This window comes from Drosophila takahashii, chromosome 2L, assembly GCF_030179915.1.
Source record: "Drosophila takahashii strain IR98-3 E-12201 chromosome 2L, DtakHiC1v2, whole genome shotgun sequence".
NCBI classification, from domain to species: domain Eukaryota; kingdom Metazoa; phylum Arthropoda; class Insecta; order Diptera; family Drosophilidae; genus Drosophila; species Drosophila takahashii.
Window position 1 is genome coordinate 20076140 of NC_091678.1, and position 27571 is coordinate 20103710.

Sequence of the window (27571 nt, forward strand, 5' to 3'; positions counted from 1 at the left end):
GTAAAATATTAACCTAATTGAATTATAAATGGAGTGCCAATGGTAAATATTGGTCGTAATTAAATGTAATTTAATACAATTTCTTGAAAAAAATAATAATAGGCCTTTTTCGAAGTATTAAACTCCAAACTCGAGATTTACATATCTACCCTCTGAAGTTGGCTGTGCGAAAAATGTCCAGCATTCAAAATTCCTGATATGATATTTGGGAAGAAAAATAAAAAAAGCAACTGACTAATTTGAGCTGGTGACCTACAAAAGAATTTTATATTCCAACATGCCAAATGAAAAGTGTTTGATATGTTGCTTTCTAGTTGTAAGTCAAAAAGTATTGGTTGATGGGATGTAATATGACTTGTACACCAAGAAAAAATTGTATTTTCCGTGACACGGACTATGTATTCCAACGCCATTGATAGTGACGGACACGAAAGTTACATTTTCCTTTAGTGTCTGACCAGTCAATATAGTTTATTTTGTTTTCCCGAAATGATTGCTAATTTTGAACTAATGATTAAATAGTACTGCCAAGTTTTTCGAGTTTTGATTTTTGAAAAATTTTTCAGTGTCCAACACTATAGTGTCATATATATTTATTGTGGAACCCATAAAATAGTTTATAATTGGCATCTTTAAAGTGTACCATTTAAATGGTTCTTAGGAAATAAAACATAACCGTTTACTAGGAGAGTAACGCGTACACTATGGCTCTGGCTGACAATCTAACAAATCATGTAATCTTAAAGCTAGTATTTTCCTTGATAATTCACTCCGAGAACTTTTGAAATTTAGCATGTCCTTGCCAGCTGCCCCGCACGCAACACATTTGTGTGACTAATTGGTCACATTTGGGCAAATGAATGTTGGAATGTCGCTCCTCTTCTCTGCTATTGATTGAGCACCCTACAGTTGTATGTCATCCCCTTAAGATAACTACTGGGAATGCGTTCTTCGATTAAATTTAAGAAGTCATTCAAGAAGACTCTGGAAACTAAGCTACACAGAGAAAATTATCAAAACTTTTAGGTGCAAAATAAGGGGTGAAACATTTTAAAAAGTAAAACGCTTCATATAAATTTGTTTTACTTTGCATTCTTAAAACTTTTCATATATATTTTTAAAACGTTTTTATATGAAAACGGCACCTAAAACGTTATATAATTTTCTCTGTGTACTCAATTCTGCCTTGATTTTTGTATAGTGATAATTAAATTAAAGCATCCGTATCCCAGCATTCTAATTATTTTTGAGAGTATCCCAAGATAGCCACATTCTGATGCAAAAATATTTTATGAGCAACCTTGAACAAAGAAACTATTAAGTCCGTATATGGTACACCCACACCAGAGTGCTGGTGTTATCTATCTCAGTGGGGCTGAGTTCTTGTCTAAGCTTTATGGGCGGCCCTTGCCGGCATCGCCGTTCGCCAAAGGGTTCATTAGTCTTTCCATACACAACATCAAAGCCAATGAACGTATAAAATGCAGGGAAGGTGGAAGCTAAAAGTGGAATGAGACACGGCAACTGCAGTTGGGGCAAAAATGGCACAAGCGCAAACAGCAAAATTCCAAACAAAAGCCAAGGAGCCAGGGAGGCGGCATGAAAGCAAACGTGACACACGACATTGGAACAAATTGCGTTGGCAATGCGGCGCAAAGTATGCAAAGCAAAAGCGTGGTCCAAATACACGGGGTTGGGTGGGTCAATATCCACCCAGTGGGCTGCTGCTGCTCTGGCGAAAACTTTGCCGACCGGGCCGTGAAAAAGTTCCAACTGAAGTGAGGAACTGGCATCAAATCGATTGTATAATTGTCGACGCCTGTGGATATTTTGGTTCCCCTTGATACCCTACCCCCAGACACGTATTCGTCCTTCACGGACATGTTTGATTTGCTCACGCACTCTGAGCTTCAAGTCCTGCCCGGCTTTCTGGGCCTTTTTCTATTTTATGTCGCTCTGGGCTGCCATTATTCATTAGAAGCCTCGCCCGAGAGTGTGCCAAAACATTCGCCAACTTTGCTATCGGGCAATCACTTGGAGTCTGCTTTTAATTAGTGGGCAGACGATAAGTAGTCCTCTCTTTCCTGTTAGGAACTTCTTTCTATTGCTCTGAGTTTAACAATGATTGATAATTTTTCAGTAAAGCCACTTATAATAGAAGGGGGATTCACATTGTAAAAGTACTCATCGAAAATTTAATTTTTAAACTAAAAAAAATTTAGTTAAGGTTTTAACTGTTCTGACATTTCTTTAAAATATTTTAAAATTCTTTTTGTTTTGAAATATCGAAATATATTGAAATCGGCTTTGTCACTACTTGGACTGCCGCTTACAGCGATTTTAGTTAAAACTTTTTTTTAAGTATAGCCGCAGATTTTTTAAGAAAAATTTAGATAGTGTATTTATTTAATTGATAGTATAATAAATATTCGTCACAAAATATAATATCAGAACTTTTGTATGTTGAAGGTGTGATCGTTAATAGTTTTTTACCTCGATAGGTGGTATTTTTGTTAGATATATCTCTTAGGCCAATTCAAATTTTAGGTTCCTCAACATCACTTAAAATAAATAAGAAATATATATGCGCGATGTAAATGGTTTTGATGTGTACTTTAAAGTCGAATATTAAGCCCAACTTGATCTTAGATATATTTAAAATTTTTTTGGTGAACTCATCGATTTATATCCTTCTACTTTTTTATAGGGGGCGTAGCTTGTATTCAAATATGTTGGTGATTTAACAAGTGTGTGGATTCTGAACTAGTTAGATTGTCAAATTAATTGCCTTTGATGAGCTACTGTTCAATCTGTTTGCCTCTCCAGCGGACTTGGACAACCGCAATGGCGATTTATGTTTGCGGACTGCTGGGGCAAAATCAATTAATTTCAATGGAATTGTGGATGGATAAGAGAAGGGGAAGTGTTTGTTAGACTCTTCACTTCAGTTGGAGACAATTGATTAAAATTGCTATTCCATACGTCATGCTGCGACTCAAATTAAATCTTGCATTCAAAGTCGATGGTTACTTTTAATCTTTCCCCTTCCCTCTCCATTTTGAGCGATTCTTTGGCAAGCTCTAAGCTCAATGTACACATACTTAATTTATTTGCGAACAGCTTGCCGGCCACAATTCAATGCCTTGAATTTCCAAGTACTCGCCTCACCCGAACCCATGTGCTGCTTTTCACGACTTATGACTACTTTTCCACTTGAACTTGGCGATGGTTTCGGTTTGCCAATGGCGGAAATGCAAAAAAGTTGAGGAGGAGTTTTACGAGTCACAGAGGACAGGCTGATAATCGAATTGCATTGAAATTTTTGTGTCTTTTTGTGAGAGTGCAAATCTGTTCGTATCTTTTGGTTGGTTTTGCGGCTCATACCCTTGCAAACGCCAGCTAATTCCAGGGAATCCTAACTTTAAACATTTCAACCTGCCAGCTTTGCCTTGAAAGGCATGTGACTTCGCAGGGAATTCAAATCAGGATTTGTCTCCGACGATTGATTTTCCGTTTGAAAACTTTAACGCACGCAAAGCTTTTGAAACAGACAGTCTCGCACTTTGCTGCAGCACACATGTTGCAAGTTTTCCCGCATTATAAAATTTGTATACTATTGGTGAATTGAACAGGTAACACGTACAATCTGCTTTTCCGGCGTATTCGCCAAAAGGGCGACGGGGCCAACCAAACATACAAGTAAAAAAATCAAACTTTACAAATAGAAAGAATTGGCAATTACATCAGTATCAGTAACTCCAAATATTTGATTCACAACTTTTGTATGTTGAAGTTGCGATCGACACTATTTATTAACCTCGTCAAGATATGTTTTTGTTTGATACATTATATTTACGAATAAAAATACTTAATTTCTACAAATTCGAATATTCTCTGTGTATCAGGATATTTCCAGCTTTTTTTCCGCCATTTTTTTCAATTTTAAATCTTCAATCTTCTTCTTCGATCAAGCTCATACAAACAGAAAAAGAAACACCTTTTTTGATTGTTTTCACTTGCACTGATCTTACCATCACTGCAGATTTGTATTTTTTCGTGCGTAGTAGTAGTCACGAGTTAAGCACACCATGCTCAAGTTGTTTTATATATAGCACAAAGGTGGGCGAAAACAGAAACTTAAAATATCTAAAGGGAAAGAGAGAAAATATTGTAAAAAAAAATCCTGTATATGAAATTTCAAAGTTCAAAACGTATTAATGTAAATGTTTGAAAAATTTCGCAAAAATATTTAAAAATTCATCCGGCATCGAGTACTTAGTCGCCGGAACATTTTCTGTATTGCAAGCCACTTCCGCTTAATAAAGTTTGATATTATGGCCAGCTCAAAGCGCAATCCTTCTCCCGTTGCTAACTGTACATTGCGCACTGAGGAAAACATGATCTATATTATAAGATACCAATTATTTTGTAATTCAATTAAAATAGAAGCCATATATTTTGCTAACTTTCACACTTAACTCTTATTTCTAGGAGACTTTTTAGAAGGTGGATCGATAAGTATTGACACTTCAATTATAATTTCAGTTCCAACATCAAAGCTGTAGCCTAAAACTGTGGATATTTTAATTTTAGGAGTTGGACCTTGGTGTTGTTGAAATATTACTCATCCGACGTGTGGGCTCATGGGTACAATTGCTGTGTGGTTCAATCGCTTGTAGAGCGTTCACTTTTAATATCATGGGTACAATAGTATAGTAATAGTGTAACAATATGATGTTTCCAGTTCCAATTGACGGTTCATACAATTAAAAATTATTTCAAGCTTGGAAAACTTTAAAGACTTTTAATTTAAGATCCTCAGCTGCTCAACTTAGACTTTGTGCTAAATTTCGTGGAACCGGCAGAACGATTGAATAATTTGGATAACTAATGGCGTTGGCTTCTTGAAATTGAAATTTATAATTAGTTTCCCACTCATGCTAATGTGATAACTTTACTTAGATTTTCCATTGCACCAACTCCACCGTAACTGCAGTACAGCGGCGTCTGCGACTCGAATGAAATTTGATACGAAAATATTTGAAAAATATGGTCATCCCAATTCAGAGCGCCTGCGTGGTGAGAAAACCTGGCAAACAGCGGCCATAAACAGCCGGCAAAATGCGCGCCAATGTCGGAGGAACAACAGAAGAACTGCAATAGCAACTACAACGACAACAACTTTGCCAGTAGTTCAAGTTCAATGCAACAACAACAGCCAGCAGCACGTGACGCAAATGTGGGAAAGCCTGCCACAACAATAAAGAGCGCTAACAGGGCTGTTAACGTGGCCAGAAGGAGCTGTCGACTGCCAACTGCCGACTGCCGTCGCTTTTTGGGGAACGAACCATCAGAATGTCGCGGCATCTCAAACGAATCGGACGCGAAATGCTAGAATCTAACGGACTTTCGGATCCACTGCTCCCAGTGATATTCGGATAATGTTTCATTCGCTTTCGCTCTGAATAATCGTACGGAATAACCGCACGCGATTGAGTGAGTTCGAATAAGTGAGCCGAATGCTCGGGATCGACCGGAACGTGATTTATGAAATATTTATAGTATTGCCATTGGAAGTCAATAAATTGTGAAGCGGCACCGAGATTTCGAAAGTGTGAAGACTTTAAAAGCGTAATAATATTAAATTTTTAACTGCTGATTTTATTTGACAAGTTTAACTGAAATTGCTAGCATTGAAAATTACAAATATTTTAATAATTATTAACAAACAAATAATAATCATAAATATTATAAACATTAAACTTTTATAGCAGGATATGAGTTACCTTAAAAATAAATATGACAAGTTCAAACAATTACTACAAAAATGTTAATATACTATGGAATTATGTTATAACATTCGTAACTCAACTTAAAAAAATAACTTATAACTGAAATATGCAAACATCTTAATCTAACAGCTTTTGAAATTTCATTGGAAAAAATCTCTGAAGCATGTTTTATCTTCCAAATCTAAATCAAACGAATAGGAACACTGAAATTAAACTAAGTGATAAACTAATGTTAAATTGAATATTGAAATGCAATTTGCAATATATTATAATTATTTCTGCAAACACTAAACAACATAAAATGAACAACATTAATAATATAATTTTAACTTCAATAAATTTATTTTAAAAGCTAAAAACAGCTTCTGTTACAATGCCTATTTTCACGAAATCTTACATTGCAAACAATAAGCTTTTCGGCTTGCTATTTTAATTTACTTTGGAGATTATTTCTATTCAAATTATTTGTTATATTTATAGAAGTGAACAAAATTCGTCGAGCTAATCGGAGATCCAAAATAATTCAAAACACTAAACGATTCTGAGAAACGAAGGTCATTTTTCAAAATGCGGGGCTCGCAATAAGCAAATAGCAATTCGCGCTACAATCAGTGCAACGCGAAATTAACAAACCGTTAAAAGCAAAAACAATATTTCTAAAAGTTATATTTTATTCTCTAATTATGTACATGGGAAGACAAGGAAATGATTCCAAAAAATAAGTAAAATCCCAAAAGTGTCACTATATAGTACAAGGGGCAATGCATAAAACTTATATTTTGTTATTTAATAATGTGAAAAATCCAATATCTTAAGATAAAGATAATAATAAAATAATAAAAGATAAAAAAAAACAATAATATTCATCTTTCAAAGCTTTATACAAAGGAAAGATAAAACCTTCAGGTAATAAATCTTATTAGTATTATTTATAATTTTTTTTATTTAATGGACTTTTTTAATCTCTTAAAATTAAATCATATACTCCTTAAGAAGATTTCCAGATAATCATCAGAAATTTGACTTTATGCACGAGTAAGATAGAAAACCGAATCCTTAAGGGAACAAATAAACATGATGGCAGCTTGTCGCAGGTGTGCCTTAGTCCATTTGATTCGGATTGCGTCTTTGTTTTTTGGTTTATTTGTGATTTTGATTTGCGTGTGCGTGTCTCGATTAACAAATGGCAGATTTGTATTTACTCAGGTCCGTGCTTACTTTTGCCATCACCACCAGGCCACAAGCTACAATCAGATAGACAGCGGTTCATTAAGATACCTTTTGAAAAATGTGTTGACACGTGCTTTGTGAATATACACACATACATAGATATATGTATTTTTAGGATAAATGTTCCTTTAGGAAAAATTAAGTGTGTGTCCGGAATGTGTTGCGACGGATTTTTGGTGAATGATTGAATAATAACGATTTTTGTCATTGGAGGAAGTGAATAAACATTAATACTCTGTTTTTTTTCTACTAAATTGAGTTATTACGGACAAATTAAGGCGGCCTAATTTTCGACAATTTATAAAATTAAAAAGCAAGGATTCTAGAAACCCAAGTAAATCTTTTTGTTTTTCAGCTTTTGCCAATTTTTTGCAGCCATATTTTTCAACACAGCATATAAATTACTTATGACATGTTTGCCAGTTCACCTGTCGATTCCCAAGCTCATAAACTCGGAAAGAGACACTGTGCTTTTTGATAATCCGTTATAATATAGTGTTACTTGCTTTTATATTTATATTTAAAAACAAGGCTGTTCGAGCTGATTATGTCCTGCTTCTGTACAACTATTTAGAAGCTCGATACCCCGGCTTTTAACAGATTAAACATCATCATCTGATTTAGACATCATCTAAATCGCCTACCACCACCCACAAATGGCAAAAACTAAATGAAGCGCAAATGACAAACATTGTTAACTCGACTATGAAGGTGTGAGAAAGCCTCTTGCCTTGCTGGTCCTTTTCCCCGGAACTTTCTGCTGCCGACAGGTCTTTCGAAATACCCACAGCAGCATCAAATTAATTCCGATCTGTGGTGTCTTTGTAAGGCCTTCTAGGTATTCATTAGAGTTTTGGATTTTCCATTGAACACGTAAATTAATTGAATTATTTCGTAATGATTTTAAAGAGAATAATCTGTTAATTTGTCGCTACTTGTATAATTCGTATAGTTATAAAGCTGTAAAATTGTTAATATTCATAAAAACTAATTTAAGCACAAGTTGAAAACATTTTTAGAATTTATTTTAGCAAGCTAGCATTGTCTCTATAAAGTTGAAAATTAATGAAAATTAACTGTAAAATATAAAACATTAACTTGAAATATTTTTCAATAACCATTGTGTATATTGTCTCTTTCCAACTCTTTGTTACATTGACTTTTTCTGATTTTTAGAAAATGTTTTTTTGTTTTACAAATTTTTATGGCGCCATTCATTACAATAATAAGACGAAGCTTATGCAGTCGACGTAAGGTAATCTGACAATTTATGCCTGGCTGCTTACGACTTTCTTTCACATGTATGTATGTATATGAGTTTCCTTCACGTCTGCCGGCGGTAAAACACAATAAAGTTACGAGCTGAATTCTACCCCTTTTTTGGCGAGTAAAGTTTACCCATTTCGTAGCATATTTTTTGGCCCTTGCGGTGAAATATGAATTGCAATAAACCAAATTGCAGGTGATATTGTTTATTTAAGTCGTAAACTAAACTCCTGGGAATTTCCCTCTCAAAGAAATATAACGAAATTTGCATTTGAAAACAGCAGAGAGCATCTTCATTTATTTTGATTTTTGCTCCACGGAATTAACTGAACCGCATATTTTCCCGAATCCGTCTATCAAGTCCATATAGGCCCCGAATACAAGGCTATCAAACTTAAAATATTATATGCATTATTTACGGCTTAAAGACCTACCATTTATCATATCTCCTGGTCTGGGGTCAATTGCTCTTTGGTCTGCCCTGTTTACATAATGACCCAAATAAACATGTTTGTTGTTTTTAAGCGCCCTACTGTGCGCTATGTTTTTAGAGTCCCATGTCCTGAGCTCCGCTTTCTGCCTAGCGCATATTAATGGGCGATTTGTCTGTGGCCCAAAGATATATGGGCTTTTCCTGAAGAGCTTGTATAAATAGGAATGCAACCCACACATATGTTTCTGTTCAAGAGTGGGTGGATCTATTGAATTGAAGATTGAAGTTCTGTCTTTAATGGTTCTGTTACGATTATTACTTATTATTTTACAGCAGTGAAATTGAAAATTTAATAAACATAAATCTTGTTCTTAACGAAAAATTATAATTTAAGAAGTTAATATATTAGCGACGACTACCAATTTGTTCAGATATGACCCATTTTCAAAGGGGTTAGTGACTGCCCTCTTAACCTTTCGAATTGTCTAATTGACCAATTCTGCGTATACGTAATGCCATTCCTGCCCCTAAGCCTGAATCGATTTGCAAAATGGTAGACGGGAAATGGTTGAGTAAATTGACGTGTACTAGAGGAGTCTATTGTGTTCGTTGAAAAGTATCATCAGGAATATCAGGATCTTCCTGTTGATTTGAAGAATATGCCTCGTTTAGTACTGAAGAATTCGTGTTTGACTTTGTTTTTAAAGTAGATTAAAATTTGATTAGCACACTAAAAGGTATCTGATATTCGAGTATAGAATTTCCTCTAGTTTTATTTATTATTTACACAACAATCAGCTAGGAATCGGCAACAATTTTAAGTCAGGGTCAAGTCATTCGAATTGACCTTCAGCGGGGAAAGAAGAAAATAAGCAATTTGACGACACTTCGTGCTGGGTTTGGACTTTCAACTTGGCCAGGAGACACCAACCAACCACGTCACTCTCCCTCAAGTTGGTCCCAGACGGATGATGGCAACGTCACGCAATCCTGTGGCTTCCACGATGTAATTTGCGCAATGCATTCATTAAGCATTTTGCTCCTTCTTGACTTTTTGCGCAATTTTAAACTCATTTGCATGGAAAGCTGACTCTTTTCCCGCTACTGAGGATAATTAGGTCCTCAACTCTTAATGCAGGCAGTCGGTGGCGAATTTTGTTTTGTTCATACAGCACGACACAAATTTATGCTAACGAAGTGAAACAACAGCCAAGCGTCGAGACCGCAATCTCATTTGCCCAAGAAAAAACAAAACTTCGTCACACAAATAGCTATGGTTACTATAAAGGGGTCAGATCGGGGAAAAATGGGCATAACTTCCTGTTGCTACCAACAATAAAGATGAGCAGCCATTTTTTGTTGGCGGCAATGGGTGAGTGGTTGTGGGTCGAGTTGCCAAATAAGCTGGGCTATAAACCACAACAAACGTCAAAACAATTTCCGCCTTCACAACTTGACGATGCCGTGACGCAGTTAGTACACCTTAAAAACATTTGGTAGGGGCTCGGGGAAATAGACGAACCGGGAAAAGTGGTGAGCCGAAAGTACGGAAGAGAGATTCAAAACTTTGATCGCGATGCAAAACTTTTAAGGCTATAAATACCCGATTATTAGGTTCTATAAAAACTTCTGTTTCAGGGTTCTAGAAAAAGCGTTAAATTATCTTCACTTATACTAAAAACAACAGAGAACTATAGTCTAGTGACTCGACTATCAGATACCCTTTACTCAACTAAAGGGAGTGCGAGGGAGACGGAAATATTTAAACATTAGTTTACAAGTTTTGGTCATTTAATATCTCGATTTTTAAATGTTTTCCCTCGAAACTTCTTAGAAATTGTATAACTTTTGATGGATGATGCGAGTAAAAAATTAAATTTTTTAAATTATCTTTTTTTTATTTGACTTGATTTCTCCTCAACTAATCGACTTTTGAAAAGTCGTAGTATTACTTGTTTCGATCAGACTATCGTTGTAGATTTTCCAGCACGATTCGTTGCTAGGTGCACTGCCGTCCACAGCAAACTAAATACATTGTTTGCTTAACAATCAACTAAATGGTATACTTTAAAACTAAAAAAATATTATACATTTTTGTTTAATTGAGTTTCCTTAAAATTGAAATGTAATACATTTTAAGCCTACTTTAGACAGTGTAAAATAAAGATTAAATTAATGGTATTTTCATAAGTTTCATTTCTTTTAATTGGTGTATTTGATTAAGTACTCTGGTTGGGTTTATTAAACAAAACTTGATGTTTATTCGATTTTAACTCACAGCGACATCCCTGCAATAAATCAATTAATACCACTCACAATATATCTATTATTCGGCTCTTCATTTAAGTGCTTCTATTTCATTTGGCAACCCGACACAATAAATCCATGGTAACCCAGAAAAACCTGATTCCCACAGTTGACAGCACAGTTCGAAGAATAGGACAGCAAATCAAGCGGTTTGAAATTGGACGAGGACAAAAAGCACTGGGAGTTTGGGGAAAACAAAAAAAAACATTTTGTCAAGAGAGCATTCTATGATTCGCAATGTGTGGCAAGTGGGCGGAAAAAGCAAACAAAAATAGGTTTACCTGCATGATGGTTAAAATGTTTTGGATTTTCTGTCAAGGTGCAATTGTTTCGATTACAGGGCATGGCCAGGCACACGTTTTGCCCATCGCATTGAGTATGGAAATTGTATTATAAGCGAAGGAACCGAACCCAGGAAAAAGTTAATAAAATACTTACTTGTTCAGGTGAAAAGGGTTGCAATTCCAATATACGTACATATGTCACATTTTTGAAGAATATGTCAGTAATTTATGTACTCTCGATAAACCTTTCTTTTTGGCTTCCCTTCATAGTCATAAAACAGTGACAGAAAATAGTTGAAAATAAAAATGTTTGCTGATAAAACCTTGAACACTTACAGTTCTAACAGTTTAAAGCGTGATATTTATTTATAAATACCAGGGACCGCGAATAACAGTTATTTGTGATTTTTATTTTAAAAAGACTACTGTGATATTTCGTTTTTAACGTCAAAAATAACGTTCTTTTTACTCTTGTCCACAAAGTATATGCATTTCAACAAATCTAGAAAGCAAATTAACTGTAATTTGTTCATGTATAAAGTGCATAAAAACCAGTTAAATTGTTAATTAAAACTTGTACAAATCTTAGTAGGCCTTTTAAAATAAAAATCACAAATAACTGTTACTTACGGTGCCTGATAAATACAATTGATCATATTTTTTATTGATTGTGTTAGAGTACTACAATATAACTCACGTAAAATTATTATTATTATTATTTTTGGTAAAATTATTGACAAAGAAATATGTTTATTAATTTTATTTTATTACAAAAACAAAAGAATAAAGTTCACGAAATCATTTCTTAGATCTTTGCTAATGCCAATTTGCACAAATTTTGTGTCACAACATTTTTGAGTCATAATCTGTGTTTAAACTCCTCAAGTGGTTCAAAGAAACATTTAAGAGCCAATGGATCTCCATTTCGTTTCGTTTTCCTCCACTTCCTAAGTGAGGCTAATGCTTGGCTATCAATTTGGATGCTCTTATGCAAGCTCATAAATTGTTGGCTTGACGGGGAAAAGGCGAACATAAAATACCACAACAACGTGGACAACATAAACTCGCCGAGTAAATCACATTTTTCGTTTGTGTGTTTGTATTTCGATGGCATAAATTAAATTTAACGTGCGCCAGCAATGTCAGCCACTAAGTGAGGGAGGGTGCTCAGACAAAATCAATTTTCGCCTTCGAGTTTTACCTGCACTTTCAGCGAATTGCCATGAAGATGGCGCTTAACTGATAAACTTACGAGCCCCTTCCCAAGGGCTTCCCTCCTCATACATACATTTATATACATATTTGTGTCCATAGGCGGAAAGGCTAAGGGGAGCTGGTTAAAGGATCTTTGCCGCAAGGACAAATGATTATGAACGCCAGATAGCGCGGCGTACACAAAATGGCATTTGAAAGGACGAGCTGCCTTGGGGGCCATATCTTCACCTAAGCCAGGGCTTCAGACGCCAGATGGGGCATATTTCGGCAGGGTCCCTAATAGATTTTTGGGAAGGGTGTAGACTTTTTAATACGCTTTCTAATCTTTATAATAGCAAAACAACTTTATCAAAAAACGTTTAGTACCAAGCCCAATGGATTTTATAATAATTTTATTTTATTATTAAAAATTTATAAATATAGCCCCCTTTAGTCATATTTTACGTGAGTACTTTAGGTGTCCTTAGAATCTTCTTAACAATGTGTAGTAGATACCTACTCCGACATCTGTGCACAATCTGCCGGATTTTAAGTGTAATAACGTTCTTGAATTTCAAATGAGTAAACCACAAGTTGCGCAATTTCCCGGAAACTTTCGTGTTTTTGGTCGGGGTAATCCGCTATTAATTGAATCAAATGCCAAAACTTGGCTTATCACCTAACCAAAGGCAGCGCAGGCATCGTGTGAAAACTTGTCAAATGCCGTAGACGTGACGTTGTTCCTTGGCCTTTGCTAAGGAGCTATCGAAAGTTTTGGGGGCAAATGTTAAAAGGTTGTCCTAATGTCAGTGGTGTGTCTGAACTTCAATCACATTCTGACTTTAGTTTATTGCCTCACTGTCTTCGCGGACGTGTGATTTCAATGTGATTCCGGCCAATCGATTGAAATAATTGGTGTTCTGTTCGTAATTTGATTAGGGCATCTTATACGAAGAGCTAATTTATTCCTAGCTATGCAAACGACTGTATTTCGCATACCGTCTTTATGACTTTCGTCCCGTCGAGTTTTGCACATGTTGCGTATTGTTTTTTTTTTCTTCGATTACTTGTCCGGCAAAGTTGTTCCCAGCCAGACGGCATTCAAAGTAATAAATGGAAAAGAGCAGTTTCTGAATTGGTCTTGTTTTTTTTCAAGTGCTTGATTAATTTTCCAGCAAAAAGTTTTCCACCCAACGCTCATCCCAGCTGTCTAGCCTTCATAATTATAATGTAATATTTATGTGGCTGCCCGACCATCGGTCGACCATCCTGTCCGGCACTTGAGTATGATGAATGTCCTCAACATATTTTCAAGGCCCGGCAGGCCATTGTTTCAATTCCTATCTTTAGTTGTGGTCTTGCCTAATTAATGAGCTCTAGGCCGCCCGACCTCTCACTTTCTGTAGGATCTCCCCTTTGGGAAAATCACAATACTCTTGAGCGTGTCTATCCTGCTCTTAAATGATGGCACCACACAAGTGTCGTTGCCTTTGGGAATCTGCCTGCAGGCCCCCCATTTATGTTGCCTGTCACATTAGGACTCATTTAAAATCGAGTCAGGCAGAGTTGTGGGAATATTTCCCCATAAAAAAGGTAAGTGCCTATTATTCTTCAATTCTGGCAGGGGAAAATGCTTTCAAAATTATTTTTTTTGTATTCGTGTTTTGAATTACAACTCAAACATTCCGTAATCATAAAGTAAATTGGATTATAATCGATTCATCGCCTCCTATGCACCGAAGAATTGGGAAAGCTCAGCCAAATTTCCGGAACTAAGAATGATTTATAAATCTCTGTTCCAAATCGAAAAACATGGTAGTCATAGTCAAGTATATCGACTATCAGGTACCTGTTACTCAGCTTATGGCGATGGAGTTGTAGATAAGCAAGCAGCAACGCTACTGCTCGCATTTTATTATTTGCTCATAACTTTGATGAATGGTCCGATTTAAAAAATGTGGGTATTAATAAGCTCAACAAAATTGCTTTTGTACTTTTTCAAAATGTTTAAATCTTTTAAAATCGTTTAAGGCGATTGGGGGCGTAGGAAAAAACTTGGCACATTGATGAAACAAACTTGTACCAATTTTTAAACTTTAATAAATTCCGAGATCGCAGCGTTCATACGGACGAACATACGAACGGACGGACATGCCTAGATTGATTCGACTAATAATCCTGATCTAGAATATACTTTATGGGGTCGAAAACGCAAACTTTTCGTAAAACTTTTGCACAAACACAATATACCCTTTAACTCTACAAGTAATGGGTATAATAATGCGGAAAATGTTAGGTCCAAGGTACTTTCAATTTAAACCGCAATTTGAACCACAATCTTAACTCGCATGTTGCTAGCCCCTTTGCTTGCGTAAACAATAGGAAATAGCAGGCCTGGGCCCAATTTTCTGTTTTGCGGCTTTTCAATGTGGCCATTTGCATTTCAGCCCAAGTGAAGCTAACTCCAGAAGGGTTTTGCTGGGCCTGAATTTTCGTTTTCGGAATTGATTTGTGCTAGAGATTAAAGCGAAAGTGGCTCGTTCCAGAAGCTTATTCGCCGGGTCCCAAATGGCCAACAGCCAGTTGAAACTTTTTCTAATAAAATTTTAGCGGAGTTGAAATTTTTAATAAATTTTAAAATGACCTTCGAATGGTGTTCATTTTGCCACTGCCAAATCCGAGGGCTTAGTCCTTCGCGCATATCGCTGTCATTTCCGGCCTTCGCGTTCCAATTTTCTCACGCTTGTCTCGCGCCCACGACCACGTCATATATGTAAGCCTCGAAATTCCCCAAAGCCAAAAGTTGCTCCGCTCTGGAACGAATTTTTCGAGTGGCAAAGTTGCGGCTGCGAATGCCGCTAGCAGGCGCCGAAAACTTTGCATAATCTTCGACCACTCCGGCGGAATTCTCTTCCCTTCCCCATATCGACGATACTCTGCGGCGACTGTCATAAATTATTCGGTGTCGATGCGAACGGCAGGATGGTGGGATGTTGGGATGTCCGGATGTCGGGGCGGCAAATGCAAATTTAAAGAAAATTGTAGCGAGAAGACGATTGCCAATTGCCGTTTAAGCCGCTCCTCCTTCTGCAATCCGAGCCACATTAATTTCCGAGGCCCCCATAAATATGCAACTCGAGCAGCCGGCACAGAAGCAGGATTTCTCGCAGCAATGTTGTTGCACAAATTGGTCGCCGTTCGCCGGTCGCGATGCTGCCATTTGAGCCGATGTTGTCTGCTAAATTGGCTTCCAATAACGTGGTCCACGCCAAAAGTGTTGATTGCCCCACGCCGTTTCGAGGTCCACGCCCCATTCTATGCAGCCCGGTAGACAAACAATAGTTCCCATTGCATATTTTTGGCAAACAATGGCTCGGCGAGCCAAAGGACAAAAGGTGACCAAGGTCGCGGTGCACACATTCACATTCACGGCAACCAGAGCAACCAGAGCGTGACACCAAATCGTGAAAACGCATTTTTCCTGCAGCACCTTGCAGCTGGTGTCGCCTTGCAAAAGTGTTCGCCCCGGAAACTGAGGGTTTGGTTTTCCCCGGACCCTAAGCTATATCAGAAACGAAAATGTACATACGAGTATGTAAGCTGGCATTTTTTGCTCAAAAAATGTGAGTATTAATCCAGGTCGGGAAATAAATTACAATTTAACTTTAAGTTTCATAGGTCGGACTCACCTTTCTTTACATTAGGCTGAGAAAATATTTGTAATCATTTTTGTGTTAAAGAGGAGGTATGGATAAATGATTTATGTCTATTAAGTCGTAAAAAAATTATTCATCTTGTCTGCGGATTCTAAATTGAAGTTCTTGCTTCGATCGCAGATAATGCTATGATAACAATAATTAGAAATTAAATGTTTTTTGTGCTTATGCTAGTATTTCTTCAGTTTTACCAACTTACTTTAAACTATTTCCGGTATTTGAAGGACATTTTATTACCAGTAAAATGAGCCATAGAACCGCGGAACCGGTTCATCAGAACTAAAGATACCAAGTTGAATAGGACCAAAAACAAACAAATTTGGGTTGTAAAATTGGCAAATATTTTTTACACAAATATTTGCATGGTGTCAAGTGTAAATTTCATTTTTGCACTTGCATGCAAAAAATTGTATAAGGCCATTTAATTAGGAAGCTTATCCTTGCGGAAAACCCAAGATCTCCTTCGTGGAGCATTTTGACGATTTTATTTTGTAAACAGGTGTAATAGGAAAAAAGGTTTTGTAGGCGTTAGTGGGGGCGTGGCACCTTAATAAATTAATCTTCTGCTGACCAAACATCCCAGAAATCACTATGGTTAATCCGAATATTTTAGCATTACACTCCGTCTTGCCAATAATATCACAGACCATAAAGCGGGCTTTAAAGTTAGGAGTATAATTACCCTTTTTGTCAGACAGACAGATTGTGAATGGGACACGCTAATAAGCCAAAACCTTATTAAATTATACTTTTTGGCTTGCCAAGAATTTTTAAAAGTTTTGTGGAGCATAAATCATGGTTGGGTTTTCCACAGCACTATACTAGTCCTCGTTCTTCTCGTTGCTCACATGTCTGGCACATGGAAAAGAGCTGACACAGTGGCAAGGCATTTTTCACTTGGCTCTCGTTGGCACACTCAATTACCACCTAATGTCCTTACTTGAGCACAATTTACGCAAACATTTGGATGAGGATTTGGAGGGACAGGGGCTGGGAGACAGGAGATAGGAAAGTGGGACCCGAATTCCAATTGCCCCCGCTCTGCTGCGTACATGCTGCCAACTGAATGCAACATGAATTCACATACTGCAATTTTGGCTGCTGTTGCCTACCCTACAAAAAGAGTAAAAATGATATTTTTCTGCGATTTGTTGGCTCTGAGAGCATACTGTAATGACTTTGCCTTTTTCAGATTTGTTTTCTGTCTGCACGAACAAATTACACCCATTTTTTTGCTGTTTTAAGTTCTGTTTATGCTTTTCATTTACGCTGCAGTCATAGAAATCTTATGACTAAAAAAGTTAATTATTTATTAAAAAAAAGTCTTTCATTTTATAATTTTCTTTTTATAGAAAATAACGTAATAAACCTAACTTTTTTAAATTCAAGAAAATATTTTTTTAGTGTAATTTTATTTGAAAAATTGTTTTGTTATCAAAAAATTAACTACATTTTCGATAAAGACAGGCTTACAGACTCTTACTTATATTAATTGATATACCAGTTCAAAAATTAAATCGTAAAAATTTTTGACTGATCCGAGTTTGATTTACCGGAGCAGTGCTGCCATCACTTAGCTTGAAAAACAGGACAGATAAGCCACAAAAAACAGGGAAAAAAAGGACAAAAAATTTTTAAAAAGGACAAAAAAAAGGACAAAAGTAAATGTTCCTACATTTTTTTGTTTTTACCAATGGGTTATATATTTACTTAATATAAATGGATTTTAAATAAAATTCAATTATGTTATGATCTACTGCGCCCGACTCACGACCATCTTTGTTTGATCATTTTACCATGGTAAATTTTTGTGCGTATACGTAATAATCTAAAATTATTAAAATAATTAATGCATATCAAGTAACTATATTCGTAATACAAAAAAATTAAATATCTGCGTCAAACCCGAAAAAGAGTCGTTCAAATCTGAATTTTTTTCTGACAAAAAAGCAGAGAGTAAAAATTAAGAAATTTTAAAAGTGCTTTCCTAATTTTTTTGCTACAGAAAAAATCGTACTATAAAGAAAATCTATCGACTGCTTTACGTCTCTTTGATAATTTGTAAAAAGAATTTTTTTTTAAGTGCCGAACTGAAAAAATGATGGTTAAAAAGGCATTTTAGCATATAAAAACAGGTTTATACACTTTCGACTAGCAAAAATAACACTCAAAACCTTATTTTTGAAAAAAGGACAGATTTCCGGATAGGGGATGTTTGAAATTTTTTCCGGATAAAGCCGTTAAAAAAAGGACAGATCTGTCCGGAAAGAGGACAAAATGGCAGCACTGTACCGGAGATAGAATATTTAAAGGAGATTTATAAAGGGCCCCTTAAAATTTTTTACATAGTAGAATTTTTGTTAAACTTTATCAAATAAAAACACCTCTTAACGAGGTAAAAAACTAGTGACGATCGCACCTTCAACATACAAAAGTTCTGATATCAACATTTGTGACGAAAAATTATTACACTCGTCATTAAATAGACTTTCTAATATTTTCTCATTCGGCCCGCCCTAGCAAACTATTCTAGCCTTTTTCCTCTCACAGGCGTTTTCTATTGCAGCGTGCCGAATGAGAAAATATTAGAAAGTCTATTTAATGACGAGTGTAATAATTTTTCGTCACAAATGTTGATATCAGAACTTTTGTATGTTGAAGGTGCGATCGTCACTAGTTTTTTACCTCGTTAAGAGGTGTTTTTATTTGATATCAGAAGTTTTTGTTTGTTTACATTTGCTCTCATGGGAGCTAGTATATACATTTAAATTTAAATTGGTCAATCATAATTTGTAAGCCATTGTATTTAAACAAATTAAGTTAAAAAGGCGTTTAAGTATTTCAAAATACCTTTAAAACGAGGTATAGCACATTTCTGTACCTTTAGTAGTGTAGAACTTAAAATCTAACGAAATTTAGCTATTTTTAGCTTTTTTTCCCGCTAAAGTAGCGGCTTTTTCCAAAAGTCGTAGAACAAAAGATTCCTATATGGAACTCTTAAGTGCAAATTTACTGATTCCATGACCCTAAAATACAGTTCGAATACCCTCACACAAAATTCAATACTCAGGGAGCGTTAGTAGTTCGAGCTTGCAAAAGTGGCTATTTTCGTATAAAAATAACTTTTAAACGTGACTTTTTACAGTAATGTGTTATATACCAAAATTTAAGGAATCTCAAGGGCTATACAGTTTAAAGTTGTAAAGAAAATCGTTAGAGCCGTTTTTGAGAAAATAGCTAAAAAGTGATTTAAAAAAACAACTTTTAGCCATAAATTTTAAACTATTGCATTAAGCCAATTTTACCCAAGGCAACGCGATTAGCATTTTAAATTACCTTTTTAACGAGATATAGCACGAGTCTGTAACTTTGGTCGTTTAGAAACTATAAGCCGTCAAAATCTAGCTTTTTTCAATGATTTCCCGCCAAACTAGCGGGTTTTTCCAAAAGTTGTAGAACAAACGTTGTTCATATCCTGCTGCTAAGCACAGTAAAATTTAGTTCAGGACCCTAAAACCACGATTTGATGCATACCCACAAACAAAGGGACAAATTATTTCATTTTGGGAAGAAGAAGAAAATCTTATTTTGGCTATAACTTTTGAACGGAGCATCGGATTTTATCATATGACCCCTCATTCGACGGGAATTTTCAATAGAAAAACTACTAAAACATTGCGAGGGGGCATTTATCCCCACCGGCCCCAACAGCTCCAAATTTCGAAATTTTCACTTTTTTACTTTCACCGCTCTCTCTCCCAAGCCAATTGATTTTCTTAAAGTCTTGGTATGCAATCCTGTTAGTTTTCGCAATACCTTTCGATAGGTGTATCATTCATTATGATCGGACCATCACAGTAGATTTTCATTTCTTCGTGTATATATAGTAGTCGCCTTCGCACACTCTCCTGGTGCGCTTCGTCACTACATGGACTGCCGTCCATAGTGATTGCTGATAGAGCCTAATAACATTTGTAAAATTTTTCTCGAATTTTTTAATCTTCTCTATTCTTTTAATTTTATTTGTAAATATTATCTATTCTATCTAAACTAAATTTGCATTTATTAAAATGGAATTGAAGATGTATTGAAATGTGACAGGATTATCCATTTTAAAAAGCCCTATTCGGCTTTTGTGTTAGTAAGAAACCCTTGAGGCAATTAAACAGAGTCGAAAGGAAAGCTTTCATTGCACTAGCTGCTGGTTCTTAATTAAATCAGTATCAGGGAAATCAATTTAGACGCAGAAGCCCCAGCAAATGCCAGTTTTCATTTGTCTCAGGCTTAGGGCTCCTTAGCGGCTGCAAGTACACAGTCAAACTCAAAGCTGCTTGGCTCATTAAAGCGCCAAACAATTTCCGTATTTCCGTTCCGGAAGTCGTCAACAGCGCGACTCTTTTCACTTTCTCATTTTTCCCACTTCTTTTTTACCATTTTCTTGGAAGGCATTTAAAATGCAGTCGGATGAACAGAAGAAGTCAAATGAACATCGCAGCAAGTAATGAAAGGAATTTACGATGCAATTCAGGTGAACTCCTTGAGCTCCCGGACATAAAGGTGTTTGTTTATACTAAGTCGGTTTGGAATTTCAGTTGGAACTCGAAGGCAAAGTGACGTATTGTTAAATGATTTGTGTTTCGATTAATTAAATCAGAGTGTTATACCAAGAATATACAGTTATAGAAAAATAGAGCTACTATACCCAGAAAAGAGGACCGATTTTTTATATCTGTTGTTTCTAAGATAAAATAGTCCACATAATATTGATTTTTAAAAATAGGGGGGTCATGAACGAGTCACGATATCAAAATTTCTTAAGGCATCTTGAAATATGAAGACGTTACGATTCAACAGTGTTAATTACTCGACAGTCCTCATGTTTGCGTATGTTTGATGTACATACTATGTAGTGTGTTTGCATGCGGGCGTCTATTAATTAGAGCACGTACACAAACCCAGAGAGCAATAATCAAAGCTGCAAAATGAGGAGGAGGAGGCGGTGAATGTTATGATATTGCCAACTGCACTCGCGTAATTAGCAACAAAGCGTAGTGCATATTAAAAATAGCTGCCAGCAAAGATATGAACATATAGCAGTGTTTGCGCGCGTGGCAAATGGAAAATGATAATTTCTTTTTTAGGCAAGTGGCGCTCATGTCCGCATTGGCAGACAAATGTTTTAATTATGTTCATTATTAAAGGCGGCTTAATTAAAAAGTCCACTTAAACAGTCAGTAGACTTGCGTAGGCAGAATGTCACGCTTTGCTGTGAGATTTGCAGGCAGCCAAGTTTAATTGCCGTAGGACATAGGAGACGTGACTCTGTCGTTAATGAACTGAAGCTGTTCCTGGTTTTTTCTATCTCTTATAGTCAAAAAGGAATGTTGGCATCGACAAGACATCTAGCAGATTTTTTAATTTCCAACCTGCGCAAGTCCTTTCGATCTCTATGGAGGGAATCAAGATTTCTATAAATTACAAATTGGTCTCTTTGTAAAAGTTCCATAATTTAGAAGACGAAATAAAGTAAATTTCAATCTTTATTTGGAGCGAGGAATATTTTTTTTTCATTAACAAAATGTGGAATTTTTTAATTTTTGTCGTATTAAATTTTAAATATATTATGCACAATTAAACATTCGTTTTTGTACTTAATTGTCGAATTGTCGAAATTGTCGATGGTGAGCGGGTATAGTCAAAGCAAAATACTGAAGAGGATTCCTACTTTATAAAGCAGCATGCATGCTCTTTAGTATGGTATAGTGCCTCCATTAAACACGAAAGTCTTCAAGAGATTATATTAGTTTTTACTGTTTGAACGAACTAACTTCCCCCTTACTCGTCCTTCTTTCCTTGCAGCTGCGCTCATTATTAGCGGCTTGAGGAGTCGACATAACACGCACATAACGATGATGATGATTCAGACATCGAGGTCCTGGCAACAGGAATCGGAAGTGGAGCAACGAAAACAACATAAACAACGATGGCGAACTGATGGAGCAAACATATCAGCGGCTTACGACCGTTACAGTGATAATGACGATGGCAACCACGACGGGGTGGTGCATAATGAAAACAACGTCAGCCAAAACAGCTCAACGAATTTTAGCACTTCCGCCATCCGACAGCGAGAACCGCAGCTCCCACCCACCGGACAGCAGAAACAGAAGCTCCGGATAGCCTTCGCCGGACCGCACTCCTCCGTCTCCGGCTGGACAATGATGCTTGCCCTCCTCTCGATTTCTGCCCTGACATCCTCCGCCAATGTCTCAACCACCACCAGCAGTTTGCCCATCAACATCAACGGCAGCACCGATTACACACTCCTCTTCGGTGACTCCACCACCCCGGTGATTCCTTCTCAGACCACAGGGATCTCCGGGGTCGGAAGTGAGGCGGATATCGAGGACGAGGAGGACGCCGAGAGGGCCAGCGAGTATATCTTCGATCGCACCGACATCCGCATAATATTCATCACTCTTTACACATTGGTGTTTTGCTGCTGTTTCTTTGGTGAGTAGGAAAATTTATTACAAACATGTTTGGGTCACATTGCAGTGAAGATGGTATCTCCGATCATATAAAATGTACTTTATGTAATTCGTTTAAGCTATACCCGTTTCTTGTAGGGTACTCCTATTTGATATGATGGCACTTCAAATCGATATGCTCGAAATGTAAAGTTTGAATTTCGAATGTATATTTCTCCATCCCAATTATGTAACTTGTATAGTACTCAAACCAACAAAAAGTAGTCCAAAACAAAAAGCTTCATATGAAACACAATTTTTTGACGTTTTTTTCATATGAAGTTTTTTGTTTTATATACCAGAAATTTACCATACGCATATTGATTTGTCAGCAGAGTGATTTTACTATCTGAGTGTATTGCCTTACATGGTTCCTTACCTTTACAAAGATACATAAATGTGTTGCTCCCATATTCATTAATCAGGCCCTTGCCCAATGTTATGTTTTATTGAGCTATATGCTGTGCTTGATAGGGCACAAAGGCCAACCGAATCACGGATGAAAGCCGGGAAAAGTGACTGCCAACGCGTCGGTTGTTTGCGGTGTCCCTGGGGACCGCATTGCGGGTCGACGAGGATACACAAACCTACGGCTGACTTGCCAATTACTCAATGCCCTGCTGTTCGCTTTATGCTAGCTTTTGTCCATTCTGCCAAACCACATTAAGCCACTTCCAATCGTTTCGCATTTTTTTTTTTTTCCCCAACCCTACTTAGTTTTTTCGGGGACTACTTGAATGCCTTGTGTCAGTGATTTCATACATAAGGTTCAATTAACTCCAATTCCTCCTAGGACAAGGAAGCGACTAGTGCATTAGAATCAAGAATCAACTTGTGGCTCTGGGTTAATGCCAATAAATAATAGTACACCAAAAAAACTTGATATGAAACGATGATCGATTTGATGTTATTTGGTATCAATTTTCACTTGATTTGCTGGCACCTCAAATCGATATGCTTGAAAGGTAAATTACAGGCCAGTTAAAATTTTAAATGTGTCTTACTCCCTTATGATGATCTAAACCATAGAAAATGAAAACCAGTGTGTATGTCCTTTGGCTTCAAATGACATTATTCGATTAGTTTAACAACTGTCAACTTTCGCAATCCAATTGTTCTGCATGTGAAAGAGCGTTCAACGGGCTCAAGCTGCTTAATACAACAAAAATGTCCCAGGACTCTTTCACCAAACTAGAGTAATTGGTTTTTACGATTTCAAAAAAAGTTTTTATTTTATAAAAATCAGAACTTTGTGTAGAAAAAGTTCAACTAAATTAAACAAAAGCCAAAGCGTTTGTGTCTAGCAAAATTTATCTGATCAGCACTCAATCGCCCCTTGTGGCACATTAAAATGAAAGCGTTTAATTGATAGCACTCATTAGGCCATTTGTTATTTGTTTTCTGCAATGCTTAATTGCAGACGCACATAAATATGGGATGTCCCTTAACTTTGCGTCTTATCTGGCTCCGGGCGGTTAGAATCAATTATGTCGTTCGATTGGGCGTTTGCGGGTGTTGACCAATCTGGGTGTTGGCCATTGTCAGTTGTAGGCTTTATGACCCGCAGTGACACCAGCATCCCCAATAAAAGAGAGGAACATGTGTACTCGCCATTCCGAGCGGCGACAAACAGCCGCCCATTAGACACAGACATGGGGGCGTGGCCGGCTATTGTGCGGACAATTGCAAAATGTAAGCAACTTACATAGTTGTTTTCACAGGCGACTGGAATGTGGGCAGAAATGGGGCGAGTTGTGTGGAATTTACATGGTGCAGTCACGTTTAAGCCTTCTGTTTGGATATTTGTTTGTTGCCTGTCACTTGAACAAGTTACTTTATTGTCATTTTTGCTGCCTTCCACAAGCGGCAAGTGCGAATGTTTGTATCCTCAACTAATTGCTAAAGGCTTAGGAATGGGACACCAATATTAAAAGTATTTCTGAGTTAAATTATATTGGCGTTTTTGGGGTGACGAACTATCTTTTATAAATAAAACCTCTTCGAGTATTATTTACCCAATACTCAACTAACTAATTTAACTTATTAAGGTTAAGCAACTATCTATCTGAGCAAAGTAACATGAACACTAGTCATATGTTTCCGTTTGTCAATCGACAAATATAACTAGAACCATGTTTATTTTAAGCGTTTTCAATAAGATAAAAACTAATATTAGTGTTTTTATGTTTTTTTCGACTTCCTTTTTTAGCCTATAAATTGAACGAAATTTATAATTTCACAAGAAAAAATCTTTTGTAAGACTAAATTTTTATTGCCCACGTGTCGTATGAGTAATTTTTAAGATAACTTTGAGACCAATTCTCAACAATTATAAAATACAATTTTGCAGTTTTCGAATTCAATTGTTGCTTACTAAAGTCAACAACAAATTTATATTTAATGGCGAGAATACAATTTTTATATTTGTTTTAAAGATTAATACACTTTCTAAAATAGTTGTCGAAATCTACTATGGTTTTTTTGTTAACGCAAAAAGAAGTAGTTTTGATTTAAAAACCTTTTTGTAAAAAACATAAGACATTTCCATTTTCCTATAAATATCTTTTTACCATTTTGATCCGACTTTCATACAATTTAAGTCGTAGTTCTAAAACCTAATTAAAAGCTATACATAAAATAAGGCTTTCGCCCCATATATATATTTGTGTTGTCGTATATACACATGTTTTGGTTGGTTCTTAAGCCCACTGCTGTTTTTCCTTTAAATTCTGATGCAGTCCGCTCTCCTTAATATCGAATTTCAGAGCACGCCTTGGAGTGTTACACGTTTTTGGTATTTTTTGGCAGCTCATCTCTCCCATGCTTTTTGTTTTCCTTTTTTCTTCTCCCATTTCCTGTCACCCTGCCCGGTGTAATTAAAAAAGTTTTTCTCGACATTTGTTTGCCATGTGAGGCCCCAAAATAAATGTTACGTTCTGGCCCATTCTATTGTTAAAAACTTCAAGTGCAATACAAATTACAGACCAAGGCATGACTAAAAGATTATTGTGATACATATTTAACCTTTTATCGTAAATTAAAACAAATGGTCTTTCTCACTAAAAGTTTAAAGCCGTAAATGGTTTGTTATTATTGCCACTTAAGTCAATGAATGGTGCACTAGTTAGTTTTCAAGGACCCAAAAGCACAGTTGTTAAGCTTAATAATACAAAAATTCCAAATATTTTGATTATTTGGATTGCATTTAATGGCCAAAACTGTTATCAAAGAGCATGGAATATTAATGAAAATTCGCAGAAGTCCTGAATTTGTGTGGAAAATGCGGCTAAAGTTCATTTCGCATGAGTAATGCGAATTAAACCACGCTCGAAATGACCCTTATCTAGGCAAAGTTAAATTGTGGTATTACTGCAATTTAAGCCCAGATGCTGAATCAGTTAAGCTTTAAAGTGAATTTTTGACCGCAGTCACCATTTACGGTATTAGTGGTCAATTTGGTCTAATTAACGGCCTGGGATAGATGTGTTTCGGAACTTTAAAGGGGGTTTCAAAAGAAAATTAATAAAACATTTATAATGTAGCTCTCATAATTTTTTATCTCTTCCAGCATTTGTCTTTTTTAATAATGGCACCTATTTTCCTGTTTACTTTCAGGTAACTTACTTGTCATTTTGGTGGTCACTTTATCGCGACGACTGCGCTCAATCACCAATTTTTTCTTGGCGAACTTGGCATTTGCAGACTTCTGTGTCGGACTCTTCTGTGTGATGCAGAACCTGTCTATCTATCTTATAGATAGGTGAGTGACAGTTGTCAAAAAATATTTGCATATTTAATAGACGTTTCTTTTGCAAGAGGAAAGAAAAAGGAGAAAAAAAGAGTTTAAATCAATTTTTTAATTTTTGATATTTATGCCTATAAATCGTAACTGGCATAAATATAACTAGATTCAAAAAAATCTATTTTAGCAAGAATAGACTACATTTGGAAAAAAAATTTAAAAATTATTAATAATTAGAATATTTTACTCTGAATGCCTTTAGTTATTATTATAGTTTTATTTAAGTTTTTGTAGTCATTACGTTACAATTTATGTTGTGCTTAATATTTATTGGTCAAAGAGTTATCTGGATGACACGGTGACAGAATTCTATATTTATTGAAAATAATGCAACACAAAAGTTTGAACTTTCAAGTGAAACATTTACACCAGCCGTCACAAACGGGAAACTCCGATTCCACAGGCGGCACTTTTGCGTCAGCCTTTTTGCTTGCACCTTTCACTCCAATCATGTTTATATGCATTGTGTTTCTTAACTTTCTTAAAAACACGTCGTTGCGACGTGAACAAATAAAAAGCTCACGAATATGAATGAGAGAAAAAAGTGACAAAAAATAAAGTTCTGCATGAAAATTCGAACAATGAAATGTTCAAGGTTTTTCTGATTTTCAACAGTATGAAAAAAGTGTTCGGTTTTTACCCTTGCAGAGGGTATTATTATTTTGTACAGTACATATATCAGCTTAAATAGACGAGTAGATAATTGTCCTTTCTTCAAAAGCTGTGGATTTTATACTCCCCAATCGTCATAAAAATGTAAGAGAAAAAAAAGTTTAAAACAGGTGAGAACGCAATAGTCGAGAACTATCAGATACCAGTTACTCAGAGATGCCTGCCCATCATAATTTTAATTTTGGATCCTAATAAGCATTTTGCAGTCAAAGGACTAATTTTAAGGATCACAATTTTGTTTGCTTGCAAAATTTTATCTAAATTAGGCGCACAACTTGATAAACTAAAAACGCAAGCTAACTTAGATAAGATTACGACAAATTATCATAAATTATGCCAAAACTA

The 27571-nt window shown here is 36.1% G+C and overlaps 1 protein-coding gene across 7 annotated transcripts in view; it reads left to right on the forward strand.

The window, feature by feature from the left end:
* The first annotated feature begins 5351 nt into the window (after positions 1 to 5351).
* TrissinR (Trissin receptor) overlaps positions 5352 to 27571 on the forward strand; it is a 34951-nt gene continuing 12731 nt past the window's right edge. Inside the window, exons 1-4 of one of the 7 annotated variants that reach the window (XM_070219692.1) lie at positions 5352 to 5631; positions 6273 to 6698; positions 22082 to 22735; positions 26368 to 26512. In XM_070219692.1, the coding sequence (XP_070075793.1) occupies positions 22132 to 22735; positions 26368 to 26512 (749 nt within the window). In that variant the 5' untranslated portion in view covers positions 5352 to 5631; positions 6273 to 6698; positions 22082 to 22131. The remainder of the gene's footprint in view (positions 5632 to 6272; positions 6699 to 22081; positions 22736 to 26367; positions 26513 to 27571) is intronic. The other 6 variants (XM_070219693.1, XM_070219696.1, XM_070219694.1 and 3 more) reach the window with 6 other exon arrangements.